Source organism: Phaseolus vulgaris, chromosome 6 (assembly GCF_051622355.1).
Source record: "Phaseolus vulgaris cultivar YP4 chromosome 6, ASM5162235v1, whole genome shotgun sequence".
Classification (NCBI taxonomy): domain Eukaryota; kingdom Viridiplantae; phylum Streptophyta; class Magnoliopsida; order Fabales; family Fabaceae; genus Phaseolus; species Phaseolus vulgaris.
Genome location: NC_143503.1, coordinates 13363234 through 13387056, shown reverse-complemented (window position 1 = coordinate 13387056; position 23823 = coordinate 13363234). Strand labels below are relative to the sequence as shown.

Here is a 23823-nt window from a genome sequence, read left to right as displayed (position 1 = left end):
GCTTGCTAGTTATTTTAGGAAATATGGACAACTAATTCTAGAGAAACAAATCCCTATGATTGTGGGATTGTTTCTAAATACATAATCCTAATATTAATAGTAAGATACAGCTGTGATACAAAATAAAAATATAATAAGGATAAAATATAAAACTTCCTAAACAGTTTTGACAAAAACTGAATTAGCTAACTCTCTTAATACCCTTTTACCCCTTATTTCTTCTTCTATAATACACCTTTAGACCCTATTTCCTTAAAGGTTGTTGCTCTGACCTGGTCCTAACAATACCTCCTCCTAAACAACCTTGTCCTCAATTTAAATTTCGGAAATTGCTCTTGGATAATGGAAGAATCTTCCTAAATAGCTTCCTTAGGAGATTTTCCTTGCCAATGCACAAGAACTTGGTGAATTGTTGCACCCTTATGAGTAATTGTCTGATTGTCTGAGATGTGAGGTTGATATCCTTCTTCGGTACCCTACAACTCATAGAAGGTCTATGTCCACAAGATGCTGTCCAACATCTTTCTTGAACTGGGAAACATGAAAAATAGCGAGTTGAAAGAAAAAGATTGAATGTATTTACAAATGTGATTACAATCTAAATTTATGGACTATTTATAATAGGTAATTAAAACTATACAAATCAAATTAAATCACCAAAAGATATCAAATATGTCATAATAAATAGAAAACATAATCTTCACTAATTATGGAATAATTATCTCCTAATTACACAACAGTCCCCCCGCCCCCCCAGTTTGTGAATGTATATCAATCATTCTTAGCTTGCAAGTAAGATCTTTGAACTCTTTTGAGGGAAGTCCTTTAGTGGACATATCTGCCAATTGGAGTCTTGAAGGGATGTACTCGGTGGCTATAAGACCATTATCCAACTTCTCCTTAATGAAATGTCAGTCTATCTCTATGTGCTTTGTTCGGTCATGTTGAACTAGATTGTGTGCAGTATTGATGGCAAACTTATTATCACACGCCAGTCCCCTTAGGAGCTTCATATTTTACTTTGAGGTCATCGATTATGATCTTCATCCATAATAGTTCACAAACCCCTTGAACCATGGATCTAAAGTTTTCCTCTGCACTTGATCTTGCAGCTACATTTTGTTTCTTGCTTCTCCATGTCACCAGATTTCCACCCAAGAACATGCAATAGCCCGTGGTGGATCTCCTATCAACGATTGATCCTGCATAGTCAACATCAGTATATACTTTCATGGATAAATTTTTCCCTTTTTTGAATAGCAATCCTTTCCCCGGAGAGGCTTTTAAATACTGAATAATTCTATTTACTGTCTACAAGTGCCTTTCTCTTGAATCATTCATGAATTGGCTAACCACACTAACTACATAGGCGATGTTTGGCCTAGTGTGTGATAGATAGATGAGCTCTCCCACAAGTCTTTGATATTATGTCTTCTCCACCTTTGGGCTTTCCTCATCATTCCCAATCGTATGATTTTGCTCAATTCTTAAAGCCTAACTTACCAGTCTCTTTGAGGAGATCAATGATGTATTTCCTTTGAGAAACAAAAATGCCTTGTCTAGAGTAAGCAACCTCTATCCCAAGGAAGTACTTCAACTTCTCAAGATCCTTCATCTCAAATTGAGCTGCCAGTCTCCCTCAAAGTCTATTTTTCAATCTCATCATCACCTGTAATAATCATATAATGTACATAGACCAAAAGTAGAGTGAATTTACCATCCTGAGAATGTTTTATGAACAGAGTATGGTCACCTTGGCTTTGCCGGTACCCCAAAGATACCATAGCTTAAGTAAACCTTCCAAACCCGACATGAGGTGATTGTTTAAGACCATACAGGGCCTTCTTAAGTCTACCACACCTTATTCCCTTCATTAGTGGCACCATAACCAGGTGGAATCTCCATGTACACTTCTTCCTCCAAGCTTCCATGCAAGAAGACATTTTTAACATCAAATTGATGCATCTCCCAACCAAAGTGTGTTGCCAAGGAGAGAATAATCCTGACTGTATTTATTTTTGCCACTAGAGCTAAAGTCTCCTCATAATTGATCCCATAGGTTTGGGTGCTCACTTTTGCAACCAACCTTGCCTTATACCGATCCAGTGTGCCATTAGACTAATACTTAACTGTATACCTACAACCCAATGCCTTCTTATCCTTTGGTCTCTCTACAATCTCCCAAGTCTCATTCTTTAATGCACCCATTTCTTCATTCATGGCTCGAACCCGATTCTCCTCTTTTAAGGCTTATGATAAAATCAATAGCTGAAAGAAAACTCTGGTGTTGCATAAAAAGTTTTTTGTACACACAAATTGGGATATAGGATATTTGTCACAAAATATTTTTTCTTTTCTCAAGGCAATAGGTAAATCATTTAGGTTAGGTTCAAAAACGGTATTTCAAGTGTCCTCAAGAGTCTCATTGTATGAGTTCTTACTCTGGTTCGGACAATTGAAGTTGTAGTTCGACAAGGACGGGTTCTTGTTGCATTCGATGATATTGTTTCCCAAAATATTTGTCCTCATTATTCTTATTTGGTAATGATGCTGGCGCATGGTCTTTGTCATGCTCCATAGAGTGAAATCCTGCAATAAAGGAAAATATGACAACTCAAGGACCTCAACTTCTTGAATACTGCCCCCCTTAAAGTTGAGAACTATGAGAGAATGACTTTGTTTCATGAAAGGTGACATCCTTGGAGACATAGACTTACGACTTTGAGGGTGATAACATTTGTACTCCTTTTTGTTGGAGGCATAACTAATGAAGGCACTTTTGATGGCTCGCGAATCTAACTTACCACGATAAGAACTATGAACATGGAAAAAAGCAAGACAACCAAAGACATGCTCTGAAGACTAGTCATAATGGGAATAGAAGGATAGAATGTGGTTATAAGCTGAACAAGACTAACGCTCTCTAGAACCCGAGAGGGTAATCTATTGATCAAATAAGTGACAATTTCTCCAATAAAATCTAAGAACGGACGTTTAGAAGAGTAAAGCTCTAGTGACCTCAAGGAGATGACGATTTTTCCTTTTTGCAACCCCATTTTGTTGAGGAATGTTCAAACATGTTAATTCATGAACAACTTCATTTTCCAGGTTTTGGTTCACATATTCTCTTCCATTATCAGAACACAATCTCTTAATTGGGTTTCCAAATTGTGTTTGAACCATTCGGTAAAAATTGACAAACAAGTGAAAAACTTCGAACTTATTTGTCATGAGGAATATCCTGGTAACTTGGGTACAATCATCAATAAATGAAACAAACCATTTTGCACCCGAGGTATTAAGAATAGGTGAAGGTCCCCATACATCTGAATGAATAAGATCAAAAGGTTTAGAACTTCTATCATTCTTGGGAAGAAAGGTTGTCTGATGGTGTTTAGAAAACTCACAAACATCACAATGAAAAGACTCAACAAACACTTTTTTAATAAAACAGGAAATAAAGACTTTAGGGTATTAAATGGAGGATGACCAAGACATTTGAGTTGAAGCCATATTTGAGAGGATGACCAAGATTTAGGGTCTGACTAAAGAGTTGAAGTGAGTGCATGCCATCTGACACACTCTTTATTTTCATGTTGTAAGTAATATAACCCGCCCTTCTCTTTAGCAATTCCAATCGTCTTCCCCATGGTAAGATCCTAGAAAACACAATGGGAATGAAAAAAAATATCATTGCAAAATTTAAATATTGGGTAACCTTATGAATAGACAAAAGGTTATTAGATAGTTTGGGAACATGAAACACATTTTTTAAAAGAATGTTAAAGGTAGATGTTATGTTACCACAACTAGTAACGAGGATATTCGAATCATTAGCAATAATAATATGTTGGTTGCCAGATAAAGCAGTGTAGGATGAAAAAGAAGAGGAATGAGGTGTCATATGGTCAGTAGCACTAGAGTCTATAATGTAGATATACACAGTACTAGAAGTATTAAAGGATAAGAAACTAGAATTCTTACCACTCATGGTTAAGGAACATGAGCTAGATGTCTTACTAAGGGAGACCGCGAGAGTGCAAAACCAATTGAGCTTTGCAGATTGGAGAAATCCGGTTCTAATGGTAGCAGTCCTGTTCACAAAACTCGTCGAAAAGTTTGTCCTGTAGTGGTCAAAGGTGCAAGGTGGTGGTCAACGAAAAAATGCAGAAGTAGAGTCTCCCAGGATCGGAAGCTCTGGTATCAAGTTGAAAGAAAAAAATTGAATGTATTTACAAATGTGATTACAATATAAATCTATAGACTATTTACAACCTAATTAAAGCAATAAATAATAGGTAATTAAAAGTATACAAATAAAATCAAATCACCAAATGATATCAAATCTGTCCTAATTAATAGAAAATGGAAGCTTCACAAATTATTATCTTCTCCTAATTACACAACATCTATAGTCCAGGACAATATGATAGGACCACACCTATTGAAATTGACTGACACTTCATCAAAGATAATCTTGACAAATGTCTAGTGGTTACAACTCATGTTCCTAAAGGATTTTAGATAGTGGACATTTCCATTAAGAGGCTTCCTCATTGCAGATTCTAGGATCTCTTAGGCAAGTTGGTAATGATCAATGTTCACTTGCTAACATGAGAGGGAGTGTTGTAAGTAATGAATTATTAGGATAAAAATACCCTCAATGTTTTTGTCGTGATTAGGAGATTTTTTTTTGGAATCTTCGTATTCATTTCAACAGTTTTATTTCCTTATTTTTTAAAGAGTTTGTTTATTACAAATAGAGGTGATTAAAATGTAATTGGTGTGATTTTTATCAATAAATAATTCTTTATATCCTTACGTAGTTCAAGTTTTATGGTTTTGGTGAGGTTGGGAATGTTAATATGATGCCTTTAGGGAAGTGTTGAATAGTGCAATTATAATCTTTTAGCTACTCGTATTTTTTCTTGAAGATTTTCAAGAGATATACTAATATATTGTTTAGTGCTGGAAAATGGATTCTAGTTTGGGTGTATATATATGTATTCTATTGGAGAATGGATCTGTTAGGATACACCGAGAGGAGGAGTAAGTTAGAATTAGAATAGTCATGAGTTAGTTACTTGATTTGCTAGTTAGATATAAATAAGAAAGAAGGAGAGGGGGAGGGGGAGTGTGTAATATTTTTGTAGATTGAGCTTTAGCTCTTTGTGAAGGGGAAACCCTTGGAGGAGAGAGTGCTCTCCTATTTCTTGTTCTTTTCTTTCTATTCAATAAAAACCTTTTTTTTCTTCTCTTTATAATTCTTGGATCCTAACAGGATCCTAGTTCTCTTGAAAGTAAAATAGAAAGAGTGTCAACTAGAAAACAAATAGCCATGAACTGATGCTAAACACCCACCTAAATAAATGGCACACAATGCCATTTTATAAATTATATAAGAGTGTAACTTAAGACTACTATTTCTTTTGTAGTATTTTGAAAAAAAATGTTTTACTGATTTTATGTCTCTTACTATTGATATTGTTATAGATGAAGTTATTCATGTCAATGATTAAGTTTATAATCTAAATATAGGGGAAGAACAAGGCATCTTTTCTTGGGTTGCTGTAAATTACGCTCTTGGAAACTTGGGACGCGAGCCTCAGGAAACAACTGGAATAGTTGAACTTGGTGGGGCTTCTTTGCAGGTTTTTTCATTCACTATATATGACCATTTTGTTCATATACAGATAAATCCATATGCATCAAAAGTCAATTCTTTTGTCCACAAAGGAAATTGTGGAGCTTTCTTTTGTAAACATGTTGTACATTTATGTGATGCAATGGCATTAGTTGTTTTTTCTCCTCTGTAATCTTGATGATGGACCATGAGGAAAAGATCTTAGAGGCCCAGGAATAAGTGGTGAGGATCAGAATATTTAACATTCTTAAGAATTTGTTGATAGGTCAAGGGTGTTTAATTTTTTGTATTGACAGTGCCGGGATTGGATTAAATTTCTGTACATAAATTATTATGTTATTGCTTTGATATATTTTTGGCCAACAAAACTCTGTATTGTTCCTTTCAGTAGATAGGAGGGAAACTTTAAGATGTAGGTAATTTTTTTGTCATAATCATTTAGAGGAAATTAGTCTTTGGAACATCTCTAGTGGTGGTTTCAATGAGTTCTTTAACTTGAAGAAGCCAAATCCTGAAAAAATCTATCATTCGGAGAGATCCTATGTGGCACACTGGTTTCTTCCTCTTAAGAATTTATTTTTCTATAAGAAAGGATTCCTTTAGAATAAAAACACAAATATCCAAGTAAAGCTAAACAAATGCTCCTAAGTAAAATTTATTTAAAACTTAAGTAATAATAAAAAATATTAAAGTATGTGACTTGCCTGAAATTATTTATCATTGGAGCAAAACTGAAATGATGTGACACTGAGGACCAGAAAAAGTATCGCCGGACTACAAATATGGTTTAAGAAACTCTTGTAGGGAATCCCTATTAGCATACATTTTCTTGTACAGGTGATACTTCCTTGGTTTTGTTAGAAAGTAAATTGTTAGTCAGCTGTAGTTTCTGGTATATTGAAAAGCTCTGGTAACTTTGTAAAATCATATTTATATAGGATTGTAGCCTTGTGTCAGCTTTATATATTAATCAAAGGTCACCCATTCCAGTTACATTGTTGATTTCTTTATTGTTTTAATATTAATTTTTCCTTTTCTGTTTTGGAGATATCTTAGTCTCCTTTTAGCTCAACTTTCCCTTGTTTATTCTATAATACTAAAACTTCCTTTTAGTTTTCAAAATTAAGTTATTCCTATGGACATATCTGGTAAATTTCTGAATACATTTCGATCTGTATATTGATATTTGCAGGTTACATCAGCTAAACTTAATAAAGATTTGGCTCACTCTTTGCGGACTATAAGATTGTCTGGGGTTACATACAACCTTTATACTTGGAGTTTGCCACAACTGGGTCAGGTGCCTTTCAGCTTTTTCTGATGTCTGAAACCAGTTACGTTTATTTTAAATTTAAATGTTTTGGATGATGCATATTAGTACTTGATATCAAATTTGTATAACACTCGAAAACTAAAGAATTATTTTATTGATATTGTCAGGATTCCTTGATTTATGCCACAGTTAATGTTTCTTTGTACAGTTTTAAATTACATAATTAGGAGATTTAATTACATTCCATAATTAGGGGGATTAATAGGCTAATAGTATATTTTATATTTATTGTACAAGAACATTGATCCTGAATTTTAGGGATAGATTATATCCATCATAAATTAGGATTCAGTTATTAAGTCTTTGTATTCTATTTAAGAGCAATTGGTCCTCTATGAATAATATTAGAAACAGTTTTTCTGACATGGTATCTGTGCTCTAAAATCCTTAGGAGTCTGTGTAATTTGATGTGCAGCCTGCATTGCTGCCAAACCACACCCCTCTCTTTCTCCCATTGTTTTCATCTGCAACACAACAACCTTTCCTTTCTTCCATTGTATTCCTTCTTAATATCCTACTAACAACACTCCCCCTTGAGTTGATGAATGGATATTTATCATTCCCAGCTTGCATGGGAGATCATGAACTCGTTTAGTGGGAAGACCTTTTGGTAATAGATCTGCGAACTAAAGCCCAGATGGGACATAACATAAGTAGTGATAAGGTCACTATCCAGTTTCTCTTTATTATAGTGTCGATCTATCTCTATGTGTTTTGTTCTGTCATGCTGAACTAGATTGTGAGCAATGCTAATAGCTAGCTTATTATCACAATAAAGAATTATAGACTCTTCACATGCCACTTTAAGATCATTTAGAATAATTCTCAACTGTAATAATTCACACACCCCATGTCCTATAGCTAGAAATTCAGCCTTTACACTAGACCTTGAAACAACATTTTGTTTCTTACTTTTCCAAGTCAGCAAATCTCCACCCAAGAACAAACAATATCTTGAGGTAGATTTCTTATCTGTGACAAACCTTGCATCATCTGCATTAGTATACACTTTTGTTTTTTATTTTTCATTCCTCTTAAACAAGAATTCCCATCCTAGACTTGTCTCTCCCTTATATCATGCATGAATTGACTAACTACACTCACAACATAGGCTATGTCAGATCTAGTGTGAGCTATGTCAGCTAAGTAAATGAGCTTCCCCACAAGTCTTTGATATTGACCTTTATTTACCTTAGAACTGCTTTCATCACTCCCAATTCTATTGTTTTGTTCTATAGGAATTTCACTGGTCTTGCAATCTGTTGGAGATCTCACATCGACTAGAGATAAGAACATTTCATAGTATATAAGTGGGTGCAAACCTCATCTTTTAAGATGGTTTTATGAGGTTGATTTAGACTTAAAGTCCACTTCTTAATATGGTATCAGAGCCCTTTAGAGTCTATCCTAGTGAGAGTTTGTTGGGCCTATCGTGCTACCCGCTACCAGACCTCTATCGGACCGCCTATAATATATAGTTTCACACACGAGTTGGTAGGTCTCGGCACGAGGAGGGGTGTGTTGGAGATCTCACATTGACTATAGGTAATGACATTTCATAGTATATAAGTGAGTGCAAACCTCACCTTATGAACTGGTTTTATGAGGTTGAATTAGGTTTAAAGTCCACTTCTTACTATAATCAATCTTGCTTCTTTGAGAAAATCATAAATATACTTTCTTTGGGAGATAAAGATGCCTTTCTTCGAGTAAGCTACTTCTATCCCAAGGAAGTACTTATTTTTTTAGATCCTTCATCTCATACTCAATAGCAAGCTTTTCTTTCAAGATTTGTTTCATGTTCATCATCTCCTGCAACAATCATATCATCCACATAGACCAAAAATATAGTAGGTTTACCTTTTGGAAAATGTTTGATGAACAAGGTATTGTCACCTCGTCACCTTGACTCTCTTGATAACCCATGTAGATTATAACCTGAGTCAATCTACCAAACCAAGCACAGGGTGTTTGCTTTTGTCTGTACAAGGCTTTCTTCAACCTGCACACTTTATTCCCTCCTTCAATAGACCTAAAATCTAGAGGAATTTCAATGTAATCTTCTTCCATTAAATGTCCATGCAAGAAAGCATTTTTCACATCAAACAAATTGTTGCAATTCCAAACCAAAATAAGCTGCCAATGAGAGAATGATTCTAATCATATTCATCTTTACCATTGGAGCAAATGTCTCATAATCAACACCATAAGTTTGAGATCCTTGATATACTAGAGTTTGATATAGGCTCTCAAACATCAAAATGAACCAAATCAAAAGGATGAACTCTTTTTGTATTACTGGGAGGATATGTGGCACGATGATACTTTGCAAGTTGACATACATCACATTTAAATGACTCAATAGACTCTTTAGTAAATAAGGGAGGGAACACAACCTTTAGAACAAAAAAAGATGGATGTCCTAGATGACAATAGAGAAGCCAAATTTGAGAGGACTCAAAAGTAGTGTAAGACTGGAGATAAGAGGTAGCTATTTTTCTACTGATACTATTCTTAGTTCCCAAGTTGATAAAGGAATACAATCCAAGTAATACAATCCTCCCTATTTCTTAAAAGTTTCAATTGTCCTTTTTGTGGCAATATCCAAAAAAACACAATGAGTGGGAATACAATAGTTTAAGTCACGAGTAAGTTTTTGAATGGAAATAAGGTTATTAGAAAGTTTTAAACATAAAGGACATCTTTAAGGTTGAGGGATGGCAAAAGAGAAATATTACCACGTCGAGTTATATGGATACTAGTCCCATTGGCAATAGTAATGTGGTTATCAAAAACAAAAACATATGATATTAAAAGAGAAGAATGCGGGGTCATATGTTCTATCACACCAGAGTCTAGAACTCTAGAGTCCTTACATATAGTGTTGGAGATCCCACATCGACTAGAGATAAAGACATTTCATCATATATAAATGGGTGCAAACCTTACCTTGTGAGCTAGTTTTGTAAGGTTGGGTTAGGCTTCAAATCCACTTATAAATATGGTATCATAACCATTTAGAGCCTATCCTAGCAAGAGTTTGTTGGACTTATTGGGCTACCCGCTATTGGATCGTTATCAGACAACCCATAAGTATATAGTCTCACGCACGAGTTGGAGGGTCTCGGCCTGATGGGGGTTTGTTGGAAATCCCATATCGACTATAGATAAGGACATTTCATATTATATAAGTGGGTGCAAGCTTCACCTCATGAGTCGATTTTATAAGATTAAGTTAGGCTTAAAGTTCACTTATTGATATAAAGTTTTAAAAACATTAAAAGAGGAATTAGAGTTCTTACTAGTGATGGTTAAAGAGCATGTACCAAAATGTGGCTTACTACTAATAAACTCCATGAATGATTTTAGACGTTCAATTTTAACATATAATGTAGACATTCCTTCTTCAATTGAAGAGGATGAAGGAATCTTGCCAGGATTTTCAAAATTCGTAGTTGGTTGATAAGCCTTCCATGAGGGTTGTCCTTTTAATTCCGCTAGATGGTTGAGAGTTTTCTCCTTTCCATGTAGCTTGAAGCAAGTCTCCTTAGTGTGGTCAAATTCAACGATCCTCCTTACCTTTTAAGTTGAGTTTTATGCTTTGCATGATTTGAAGTCCTAGGTATGGAAGCCTTTCCAGAGAACATGACAACTCCTTTAGTGGAGGATTCATTCATCATGACCATTCTACGAGCTCACCTCGAACAATGTAAAACTCTTTCCTTCCAAAGAATTTGTTCCCTAACAAGGTCATATTCAGGATCCAATCCTGAAAAGAACTTAAATATCCAAGATTGTTCAACGAACTGAGCAAGAGTGACAACATCTTGCTGTTTTCAAGCTTCAAATTTTGATACTGGTCCCAACTCAATCCACAAAACCCTTACACATTCTATAATATTCTGCAGCAGTGAGTGTTTTGCTTGGCACCAAAGATCTTGCTTTCTAACTCATAACATGTGGAGATGTCCTGTTGCATGGATTGAGTATTTGCAACGTCTTCCCACATAACATGTAGAGATGTTCTGTTTCATATAATTTCTATTGATTTTTGTAGTCATGGATCCCCATGACCATGTAATAATTTGAGTCATCATTGTCCCAAATGTGGAAACTAGGGTTATCCTGAGATATTGCCTCTTTCAATATGGTTGAGTCTAATCATGCCCTTTAACATGCATTTGATAAATTGAGCTCATTAGAGATAATTCCGACAATTAAGGCAGTTGTCATCAGGCTAGTGTGGAACATCAACATTGCTTAGTAGAGTTGTCATGCTAAAATAAATAATAGGGATTTCTTAGCCCTCCTCCTAAAGAAAACATAATATTGGGGTCTTGGAGGACAATGTGAGATTGCTAGTTTGATTGCAAGTCGATGGTGACAACTTTGACGATGTTGGTGCTTCTAGCAATGGCAGATGGGGACAACAGCAACTCTGGTGAGAACGACGGTGACAACTCCGATAGTGGTGGAAACAATAGTGATAAAAACACAAGTTTAGTGCACTTCAGGAAACCCCAATAATGAAAGGAAATGGGTGCACTTTAGGCAACCCTGAAAGAGAACTGTAGCTAAGATGGTAAAGAAGAAATGCAAAAGCAGGGCTGCAAAGATCGAGAGCTCTGATACCAACTTAAAAAGGATTAATCTGAATGAAAAAAGATATTTATTCAAATTGATTCATTCGAAATAGAACATCAACATTTGTGTATAGAGAACTCTAACCCTAAAGTAATGATTACAAAGAAATAATCTTCTAAGAGCTTCTAAAAGTGCCCTTAATATCCTACTAACAACATGACTCAATCATCTACTGGGTTTATATCTTATAGACCTTGTTCGAGCAACACAAATATTGAACTTGCAGATGGAACTTCCATTACAATTGTAGGAAAAGGAGATATTATGGTAAATGTTCTTGCCGGTTGACCTGGTCGTCGGTTGACTCTGGGAACAGATTGTGACTCCGTCTGCCTCTGTAGTAATTTGCTCTTTCCTTTGGGTGTTGGAATGCGGCTCCGTTTGAAACAGAGGGGGCCCTACCTATTTATTGCACTCCGACGATCAAGTCAGTACAAGGCTTATAGAAACAATGAGTAAGTAAGAAAGTAGTTTCAGTCTTAGAAACGGTGTACCGTTACCAGGGATCTCAAGTCCCTTTTATAGACTACTTTTAGGTTACTTCTTGTAACAACCCTTCTCTCACGAGAACCTTATCTCTAGTGAAAGTAGGTTTGATGGGAGGAGAGTTTGTTACAATGTGCACAATCTTAGTACGATAACTGCCATAATCTTTCCTCCTTGGAGTGCATAATCTTAACAACATGGCCGCCAGGGCACCAACTCATGTACCAGCATCAGGGGACCATCTTTCCACTGTATGCGTACAAGCCTTTACGTATCATGCATGCAACTTATCCCCAAAACCCTAGCGCTCTTGGGCTTAGGTGTTTTTAGAGAATATTTTACTTGTGCTAGACCCGAATGTACTAAACACAACACTCACACTTTTTCGTTGACCAGGCCTTATACACATTGAGTATATGAATGAACCTCAAAGCACACATACCTGAGGCCCACTTACGTGACCCATTATCACGACCAAACCACCGATCTGATGTGCTTGACACAGGTGCTGATGTCCGATCACCGAGCACTGATGATGTGAATGTAACTACAAGAACACATGATTCTTGACATTCTTAGGAACAACTTGAGCTGGATTTGAAAGGCACTTTACTTTAGAATTGGATCAATGTTCTAAATTCAAGAACTCACCAAAACTAAGCACCAACCAAGACTCATATGGAAGTCCATGTATTGTCAAATTGAATCAAAAGAAAAGGAAAGAAGAACAAGAATTAAAACTGGACAGAATTTAAATGATAGCTACTGAACCAAAACAGAATTAAGAACACAATGCTGGAAACACAAAATTAAACAGTAGAAAAAGAAGTAAACTCTAGGAATCAAAACTACCGAATGGAAAATTGAAGAAAAGGGAAGAAGAACACTTATAGAAGAAGATGCTTGCTGGATTTTGAGAATTGGAAGAAGCCATTCACGCCACTTGGAACCTTGAACGAAGATAAGTGATGGAGTGCCACCACTTGAAGCTCACCATAGCTCACAAGATAAGGCAAAGAAGAAGAAGACTCAAAACTCACAAATTCTCACCAAATTTGAGTATAGTCTCTCTACTATAAAATTCCAATCTGAATTGTACAAGCTAAGCACCTTTATTTATAGCCTAAAGGTGCTGAAAAATAGGTGGGAAATTTCAAATAAAACTCATTTGAAATTCCCACCAAAAACAAGTCACATGGGAGGTGTGACCTTTTTCTACTATGACACCTCCTAAAAACTACACCTACACCCCCTACTAAGTCACATGGACAAAGTGACTCTCTCTAATACATTCACACCTATTTATTTAATATCCACACCTCCTACAAGAGTCATTCAAATGATGCTCTTTTATTTAATGCTTGGCCTTGCCCCTCATGGTTTGGACTTGGGCTTCTTGGACTTGGGCTTATTGGGCTTGGGCCTTCTTGGGCTTGGGCTTTGGGCTTGGGCCTCATCTTTTGCAAAGACTAATAAGAAGAACTTTAAATGCTTTGGCCCTTGTCCATTTCTTCTATTGATAACATCTTTTTGATTCTCATCAACTGAGCCCAGCGCTTTGGTCCTGTACAGTAAACTAGAATCTAATTTTGAAAGATGTTTTGCATGTTCCCAAATTATCTGCCAATTGTATTTCTGTCACAAGCTTACAATGAATTTACATTGTTTTGTGTTGTTTTTAGGATGCAAACTAGAAGAGACATTTATTGAGCAAAATAATAAACTTGGTAAATGAATTGAAGATGTAGTTGTGGATAGAAAATCTTATCAAAGTATGGTCGGGAAATTGATCTACTTGTCTCACACTAGGCTTGACATGGCCTATGTTGTACGAGTTGTAAGCTAGTACTTGCATAATCCAAAGGAGACTCATCTAAGAGTTGTTTATTGCATTCTACAATACTTGAAAGGAACTCTCAAAAAAATAATTCTATTTACAAAGGGGAATGAGATGATCTTTAAGAAACTCAACATGGAAAATTGTTGACAAACCAAGAGATAAAAGGGTTGTAAGGGGAAGATGGATATTTATAGAGATAGTTAAGACAAATGTGACAAGATAGATATAGAGACAAATTGCTTGCAAAGGGGTACACTTAAACTTATGGAATTAACTATTGGAGACATTTGCTCTAGTGGCAAAGATGAATATAGTGCTAGTTCTTCATTGCTCTGGCAACTCATTTTGATTACGTGTACAACTTTAGTGGCAAAGATCAATACAACTCTTGTTGAACACAATCATGGAATTGAAAATGAAGAAAGCTCTTGATTAGAAAAACCCCAATATCAAAGATTGGTAGGAAAACATATTTATGTATCACACACGAGACCACAATTAGTGTTGTTAGCCGATTTATGCATGATCCCATAGAGTGACACATGCAAGCAGTTGATAAAATCATTCAATACTTGAAGTCTAGCCTAGGAAAATGTTACTATTTATAAAAAAGACAATATAACCCTATAGATGTATACTGATCTAAACTATGTAGGTTTTGTTAATGAGAAAAAAATCTACCCTTTCTTATTCTATGTTTCTTGGAGAAAGCTTGACAATAAGAGAGTATCTTGTTCAATGGTTATCAAAGTCGCGAGTCAACTCGTTGACTCGTCCGAGTTTACATGCCCACATGCCCTTACCGAGTTAACTTGGTAGTAGACTCTCTTTTTGAATAATCTCGGCAGATTCAGAGTGAACTCGGAGTTAAATTCTGGTCCGAGTTGGCGAGTTCAATTGGGTCTTTTTTTAACCCAAAACGGTGTCGTTTTGAATGGGGAAAATTAAATGAAATAAACTACCCTTAGGGTTTCACATTTCGTTTTCGTTTTGGTTTCACTTTGCGTCTTCTGTGAAGTGCGTGGAGGTGGTGCGTCTTCTTCTGTGGAGTGCGGCGGTTGTGGCGATCGAACGGATCGGTCGCGCGGTGGTGGCGGTTAGGTTGCAGGGTCGTGGCGGTTTGTGCGGTGGTCGCGGGTTGTAGGTCTACAGCGACTTTGAAGTTATATAATTCTCATTCAGAACTAAATGAAGTTACTATTAATTTTTCTTTTTTAATATAAAAGTTAACTCTTATGAGTTTACGAGTCTAGTCTGCGGAGCTCCCACGAGTCTACTTAGACTCGCGAGTTTGACAATCATGTCTTGTTCTATTGTAGAAACTAAATTTCAAGCCCTTGCTCAAGGTGTGTGTTTAAGACTCTAGATGAATATCGTCCTAGATGACCTTAAGATAAAGATTGCCAACCCTATGCAATTATATTGTGATAACATAAACATTGCCCATAATCCAATACAACATGATAGGACTAAAAGTATTTAAATTGACTGACACATCATGAAAGATAATCTTGACAAAGGTTTTGTGGTTAGAACTCATGTCCCACACTAGCGGACATTTTCACTAAGGCTTTCTCAAGGTGGATTCTTGAATGTTGTATGCAAGTTGGGAACGAGGGTAAAAATAGCGAATTATTAGGGTAAAAATACTCTCAATATCTAGGAGAAAATATCTTTAAAATCTTGTTATTCCTTTCAACATAATTTTATCTCCTTTATTTTCTTATTTTGGAGAGTTTGGTTGTGTTAAATAGAGGTGATGAGAATGTAAATGGTGTGATTGTGATCAGTAAAAAATGCTTTATTTCGTTACATATTTCAAGTATATGAATATTATTCATTATCTATTATACACAAGACATAGTCACACGGTGTTAGGAACTCACTGAAATTGAAAAGCAAAATGCAATAATAGATGTATATCACGTTGGAGAATTTAAACTGAATATTTAGCAACCTTTTATATAATAGATGTATGCTCTCTTTCAAGTGGTTCCTCCCTTACAATGGGGTGATGCTTTTCTATTCTCAATTAATTAGAAGTCTGCGCTAAATGAGTTACAATTACAATTTAGCAACCTTTTCACCAAAATATCTGTCAGTCTACTGGACCCTTTTTCTATTATTATTCCCACTAATGAAACTAAACCTTCCAAACTTTAGTTGTCTATTTCCGTGGCCTAGCTAGCAGTTTTTGGACTTTACCTTTCTAACATTATCTGTGAGTTTTTTTTTTTAAATACTTAAAGGTTTGTTGTTTGTGTTTTCTATTGTTACAACTATTTGTTTTCAATCAATTATAGGTTGCCTATGTTTGGCCAAGTTATCTATGCCATGTTCTATTGTAATCAAATCTAAAATCGTTGTACAGGATGTGGTATGGAAATCATTAGAGGAGCGACTGAAATATAGAGAGTTCAAGCTTTGTAAGTATGGTTTACTGTTTTTATTTGTTAATAAACATTTTTCCTGGGAGTAATCTCTAACACAAGAAAAAATATTGTTTCCTCTTTATTTACATTTGAGATTGGAAAATAATAGTGTATACTTTAATGTGCAAAAGGTCTTAAGTAATAGTGAATGATATTTTGGTTCAAATAGTACTGAAGAGTAATTCAATTGCTTCCATAGTATATTATTCATTATTCGCTTTCTATAATTGACGGACTAAATTTGTCTAAACTATTTTTGGGAGGGTCAAATTATTGTCACTTGTATACGAGGGACGAAGAGGATTTTTACTCTTAATTTATGGGCAAATTCTTCCTTCACCATATCAATTTGAACTTGCATCCTATCATCTTTCAAAATTTCCAAAATTACTCTTTATTCTGGATTCTAAAATCTGGAATTCAAAAAATACATTCTAGAACACAAAATCTGGAAATACATTATAGAAAAAAATTTCGACAATTCAGAAATGTTTTTCAGAAATTCAAATCCAAAAATGTATTCCGAAAAGGGGTTCTAGAACTATTCTTTTATCCACACTCTTCTTTCATTTAAGTGGCATTTTCATCATTTTAGTGGAAATTGAGTGCAGATTGAAATTGATATGGTGCAGGAAGAATTTGGCTAATTTATGAACAATCCCTTTCTTATTTGATATAACCCGTTTGACTTTCATAATGTAATTTTCAATATTCCTTGTGATAATATTGATCTTTAGGTTCCGTGGTTTCTTACATATATGGTGTTCACTTTTCTATTCAGTTGATATGTTGGTTGCTAGCATTTATTTGTGCATATAGAATAGACTTGGAATAAAACTATTATTCAATGGATCGTTAAATTTTTTACATGGGATGTGAAAGTTTTAAAGAAAAATATGCTACAAAATCATTTGTTTTATATAATTGAATAATTACAGTTAGATTTATGTATATTGTTTTTGCAGCTTCAAAATCTAGCAAAAGAAATATCATCAATCCTTGCATTCCTAGAGGGTATGAGTACCCTCAGATCTCTAATGCAAGTTATGTAAAACGCCTAATCTTTCAACCAGCTGGAAATTTCTCTACATGCAGATCAGAAGCTTTGTCATTGTTAAAAAGAACAGAAGGTTGCATAATGTTCTCATATTTTACTGTTTTAGCATAAATTTGATCATGCATGCTCCCTCTCTATCATAGGACCACCCTTAAGAAATGACATCTTGACAATTTTTTTACTATATGATACTTTACTCAATGACACTTCTGGTTAGAATCCTCGACCATTCAAAACCCTCCATCGGTAGCTCTTTCCAAATCAGTGCTGATATCAATTGACAAGTATCCAATAGGGAAACCACCCTCAATAGCTAGCTATTATGAGGAAGAAACCAAACACTTAAATACTGTACCGAGCGTCCCACTAGGAATTGCATAATATCCAAGTTCCAAAAAACCCACTGCTTTATAAATTAATGGAGCATTGTCTTGTGTTGGGTGGATTCTGATATTTTTGGTGGAGTCTCATAATTCTTGTGTCAATAGTTTTTAATTCTGGTCCAGTTTTGAGGAAAACACTTAAGCACTTGATAGGACCAGTAAACGGGTCCAGTTTTTTTGGATTTTAATTCATGATTGTATGTATGATCAATATTTGTTTTGAGCAATGCAAATAATCTTATATAGTTAATTGCATGCTCAGTATAATTTTTTATTTTAAATATATTCACCAATAATGTTTTTCTCTTTATACAGATGGATGCCTTCACCCACCTTGTAAAATCACTTCATCCTTCTTTCAGTTATTAGGTGAACAAGTTTCTGAAAGCTTCTTGTATACTTCTGAGGTTAGTAAGCAGTGATGGTACATTGGTTTTTAATGGTCTATTCTGCTGCTGCTACATGTAGTAATTGTTGTTTAGCTGTTCTGTGCCCCTTTTTTCTAAAACTATTGCAAACATGAAAGGCCTTTTTCTGCTCTTATCCTTGATCAGAATGACTCCTCTTTGAAAAAACAATGGAAATCCCAACAAGGATTTCACAACTGTATTATTTGATGAAAAGTATTATCTACCAGAGTTGTTACAGCCAATAAAAAAGATAGACCAGAGCCTATGACCCCCCATCGAGAGAGACTCTCTCCTAACCACCCTTGTACAATATTCTTTTTGTCTTTCCTCATTTCCTCACTGTCTTATTAAAGTAGGCTGTAAAACAGAATATGCTGACTTAATTCCTTTTGCAGAAGCAGTAACGGTATGCCACCTCACTAACTAATTCTCTCTTCCTTCTAGAGTATACTTTCCATGTAAGGGGCTTTTTTGGAGTTAGGTCCAACATCTGATCCCAGTCTTGCTTGTTATCATAATTGGGCTCTAGGGTCCTATAACTGCCTTCTGAAAACTCAGCCTTGTCCTCAAGTCTGAAATGAGGAAATTGACTTTTGAGAACAAGGTCATACTCCCACGTAGTATCATCAGTACTCTGCCCTTCCACCTGAATCTCCACTGTTTCATTGTTTGGCCCGCCTCAGTGATTACTCTTCTGCCCAACACACTTGTTCTCGCCAGTTGAACTTGGCTGGACTGGATGGAGAGCTTCGCTTCTGGTTTGTCTCGTCTCCTCTTGGTGCACTGGAACAACGCTCCGTTGGGACAGAGGAGGCTCTATCTGTTGATCACACTCCGACGATCAAGTCAGTGAGCGCATACAAAATAAGTATTTAGTTTAAGTCTTAAGTATTCAGAAACAACGTATCTTTATCGGGGTCTCAAGCCCCTTTAATAGATTTCCCTTCAACTTCTACTAATGAAAACATAATCTCAACAGAAAGCATATAATCATAACAGAAAACCACCTGTTCACGTGAACCTCTTATCTTTGGGTGCTGACAACAAAAAATGACTGGAAGTTGATCTTCTATCAAATGGAGATCCTGCCTAATCAGCATCTGAATAACAAACGACTTTAGTACGATTATTATGACCATATAATAGACTTTTTGCAGGAGAGCCTTTAATGTACTTCAGTATACGAATGACTGCATTCCAATGATCTTCACATGGAGAATTAAGAAATTGACTCACCACACTGACTGCAAAGGAAATATCAGAACGAGTAATAGTGAGATAGTTCAATTTTGCAACTAATCTCCTGTACTTCTCAGTATCTAAAAGAGGCTCCCCTTGATTGGGTAGAAGCTTGATATTGGGATTCATGGGAGTATCAACAGATTTTGAATTCATCAACCCAATTTCCTCCAAAATATCTAATGCGTATTTTCTTTGAGCGCTAACAATACCAGTGTTGGATTGTGCTACCTCAATCCCCAAGAAATATCTGAGTTTGGCAAGATCTTTGGTCTGAAAGTATTGACAAAAGTGTTGTTTTATTTGTGAGATGCCATGGTGATCACTGCTGGTAAGAACAATGTCATCAACATATACTACAAGATAGATACACCCAACACTCGAATGACGATACAAAACTGAATGATTTGCTTTCACTGCGAGTCATACCAAACTGTTGAACAACATTGATACATTTTCCAAACCAAGCCCTAGGAGACTGCTTGAGGCTATATAAGGATTTGCGAAGACGACATATCAATCCAAAAGACTCCCTTTGAGCAACAAAACCGGGAGGTTGCTCCATATAAATTTCTTCCTGCAAATCCCCATTAAGAAAAACATTTTTGACATCCAGCTGATAAAGAGGTCATTGTTGAAGAGCAGCCATAGCAATGAATAAGCGAACAAAAGCCATCTTTGCCACTGGAGAAAAAGTATCACCATAGTCTAAACCAAAAATTTGGGTATAATCCTTAGCCACAAGACGAGCTTTGAGACGATCAATAGTACCATAAGGACCAACTTTGATAGCAAAAATCCACCTGCAACCAACAACAAATTTCTTAGATAGTAAAGGAACAAGTTCCCAAGTTCCATTATTCTGAAGCGCATTCATTTCATCAAGCATGGCCTGACCAACTCGCACCAAGCATCTCTTCGCGATCCTAAGTTCCGATTCGTCTTCTGGGAACTTTAGCTTGTCTGTTACCCCTGGCATACTCAAGTGTTCTTTATAGGATACTCGAAACTTGGGTCGAGTTGTTGACTCTTCCATGGCCTTCATCTTAGGCCATCTTTCATAGCAATGTATGGTACATACCTCGAGTCTGTTCTTTTCTCCGAAGAGGTTTCGTTGCCTTGAATGCGAATTGCCGTTCTTCCTTAGTACAGTCTCTTCTGCCTCAATGTGGGCGACAACTCGTTCATGTACCTCGGAAAATGTCTCCGCTGGATTCCTGATCAACGAATCACTGAACGGTCTTGCCGCTATGCCTTGTTTAAAGGTGGCGATCATCATCTCTTCATCATGCGTTTGATGTCTTACTGTGACCGCACATAACTTATTCAGATAATCTTTCAGTGTCTCTCCCTCCCTTTGTCTGACGCCGAAAAGGTCGTACAACCTCGAGGGTTTGACCTTATTGACCGAGAATAGTTCTCTAAACATTTTGGAGAACTAAGAGAAAGAGGTGATCTGATCATCCAGGATTCCATTGAACCATTGTAGGCTGTACCTATAAAAGTGCCCATGAACATCTTACATCGGATGGCATCTGGTTCTCCAGAGATAATCATCTGGGCGTTGAATGTTGTAAGATGATTTTCAGGGTTCTCTATCCCCGTGAAAAAGGCGATCTTGGGTGTGATCACGGGCTCATCCATAATCTCCTGCGAGAATGGCTTGGGATTATCTTTTGCTAACAAGTTCAAAGATCATTCCCTAGTGGAACGTCGGTCACGTTGGTGAAGGCTTCCGTTCGTAGCTTCTTCTGCTCGGCCTTGGCTTCCTCTTGGATCCGCTCTTGGATCTGCTCTTGCTCTCGTTTGTGCTCCTCGCTCACCTCTTGGAGAGCCTTCATGGCATCCATGAGTTGTAAGACGGGGGCATCATTTCCTTCAGATCCCTCCGGTCCTTGTGTTGTGTTTCTCATCACTTTAGGAGGCTCAATCACAAATGTGGATGTGATCAAGTTTTATCATGCCCCACAGTGGGCGCCAAATGTTCTCGCCGGTTGACCTCGGTTGGACTGGACGGAGAGCTTTGCTTTTGGTCTGTCTCCTCTTGGTGCACTGGAACAACGCTCCGTTGGGACAGAGGGGGTTCTGCCTGTTGATCACACTCCGACGATTAAGTCAGTGAGAGCATAAAAAATAAGCGTTCAGTTTCAGTCTTAACTATTCAGAAATAGCGTACTTTTACTGAGGGTCTTAAGCCCTTTTTATAGATTTTCCTTCAACAACTTCTACTAATGAGAACATAATCTTAACAAAAAGCATATAATCATAACAGAAAACCATGGTTATCATACTCGCTAGTTAACTCGTTGACCTGTCCGAGTTTACGTGTCCACATGCCCTTATCGAGTTAACTTTGTAGTAGAGTCGCATTTTGAGTAAACTCGGCAGATTCAGAGTGAACTCGGTGAAATCGCAAGTCTAGTCTGAGTTGGCGAGTTCAATTGGGATTTCTTTTTAACCCAAAATAGTGTCGTTTTGAATGGGGAAAATTAAATGAAATAAATTGCCCTTAGAGTTTCGCATTTCGTTTTGGTTTTGGTTTCACTTTGCGTCTTCTTTGGAGTGCGCGGAGGTGGTACGTCTTCTTCTGTGGAGTGCGGTGGTTGTGGTGGTCATGGGTCGTAGGTCGACAGTGTTGTTCATCATGTACTGTTAGAGATGGGTGGTGTTAAATTAGGGTTTCATGGTTATGTAGTGTGATTTAGGGGATTAGGGTTTTTTTTATTAGGCTGCAAAATAACATGGTCTCTAAATTGGAATTTTTTTATTTAATTGTGCTGCAAAATTATGTCTTTCTTTTTTAACTAGAAAAAGTTGCTGTAAATTTTTTTTTTTGGGCATAAATTGAAATTGGGGGAGCAGTATATTGGTATGAACTTCTTTATTTGAGTCTTTGAAGTTATATAATTCTCATTCATGAAGTTACTTACTATTAATTTTTCTTTTTTAATATGAAGGTAAACTCTTACGAGTTTACAAGTCGAGTCTACGGAGCTCCCACGAGTCTACATAGACTCGCGAGTTTGACAACCATGAAAAAAACCACATGTTCATGTGCACCTCTTATCTTCGGGTGCTAACAAAAAAAAAATATTTTGTCTACATGTGCACCATTATTCTCGAGTGCTAACAACATTATTCTCAACAACTTTTACTTGCATTTAATTAGCATGTGTTATAAACAAACAAAATATTTCTCCTATTTTAACTATCTTTTTCGAGCTGTCTTACTTTAGCGCTTGGGCCGCACTCCGTGCCCACCCTTTTGGCCCATGTTGGCCCAAAAATCGAGTTGACCATACCAAAGTGTTTGGACCGAGGTCCTTAGCTTTCTATGATTGTTTTGTTGTAAGCTATTAAATTGATCAATAACAATACATTTAATCTTTTTAATTCTTTACAAAATCAACATGGAATTAGAGCTTGAAGGTCTAAGGCTCAAAACAATAAAATTGGCAACTTTGTCAATATCCCCCCAATGTTTCTTTTGTCTAACAACTGCTTTGCATGACTCTCTTGTAACACATTTTGTAAATGTGTGGCCAAACTTTTTTGTTGTGATTTTTCTAAATAAAAGGGTAGTGCTAAAGCATCACAATGTTAATTATCATCTCATTTATGTTGTCACCACAATTAAAACCAATAATCTATAGCACCCGAATCCATAAACAAAAGTGGGGGAACTAGACTCCAACCCAATAAGAAAACTTATAAGGAAGTTGAAATCTAGCTATGAAACAATCAGGATTCACAAAATAAGGTATATTATCGAACCATGTATAGCACCATGAAATAATAAGAAAACTGGTTAACTTATCCACACAATAGTTTCCTTCCATTCCATGTAGCTCTTGTAAATTGTGATTTATGCTCATCATTTCCTAGTATGGTTAATTAATGGTTTTGTATCTGTTCGAGATCACAAATTGACTAGGAATATAATCAAATTATAGTATATTAATGGGTGCAAATTTCACCTTACCAAGCTGGTTTTGTGCGAATGAGTTAGACTTAAATTCCACTTTCTTAAAGATAGTATTAGAGTCATTCAAAGCCTATCGTATTCGAGTTTATTGGCCTACTGTGTCACCAACTATTTGGTTGTCCCTAGTCCCACATTGAGATTTCCAATCCTCCGTGTGTTGGGTTCTGTTGGAGACCTTACATTGACTAAAGATTTAGCAAAAAAAAGTATCTAAATAAGTGCCAACCGCATCTTACAAGCAGATTTTGGACGATTTTGTTAGACTTAAAGTCCACTTTCTAATATCGCATCTAGAACTACATTACAATCCTTCAAATTGTGTCTTCCATGTGAACACATGCCATCAAGACAAACGAAACACCACATGTAT

General features: G+C 36.3%; 1 protein-coding gene across 5 annotated transcripts in view; it reads left to right on the top strand.

The window, feature by feature from the left end:
* The window catches only part of LOC137831034 (putative apyrase 6), a 41142-nt gene that overhangs the window by 7428 nt on the left and 9891 nt on the right, over positions 1-23823 (top strand). For 3 of the 5 annotated variants that reach the window (XM_068638524.2, XM_090303292.1, XM_068638526.2), the window contains 5 exons: positions 5539-5651; positions 6837-6944; positions 16319-16373; positions 17345-17509; positions 18135-18226. In XM_068638524.2, coding sequence (XP_068494625.2) covers positions 5539-5651; positions 6837-6944; positions 16319-16373; positions 17345-17509; positions 18135-18226 — 533 coding nt within the window. Of the gene's footprint in view, positions 1-5538; positions 5652-6836; positions 6978-16318; positions 16374-17344; positions 17510-18134; positions 18227-23823 lie in introns of those variants that run through there. The other 2 variants (XR_016521446.1, XM_068638525.2) reach the window with 2 other exon arrangements.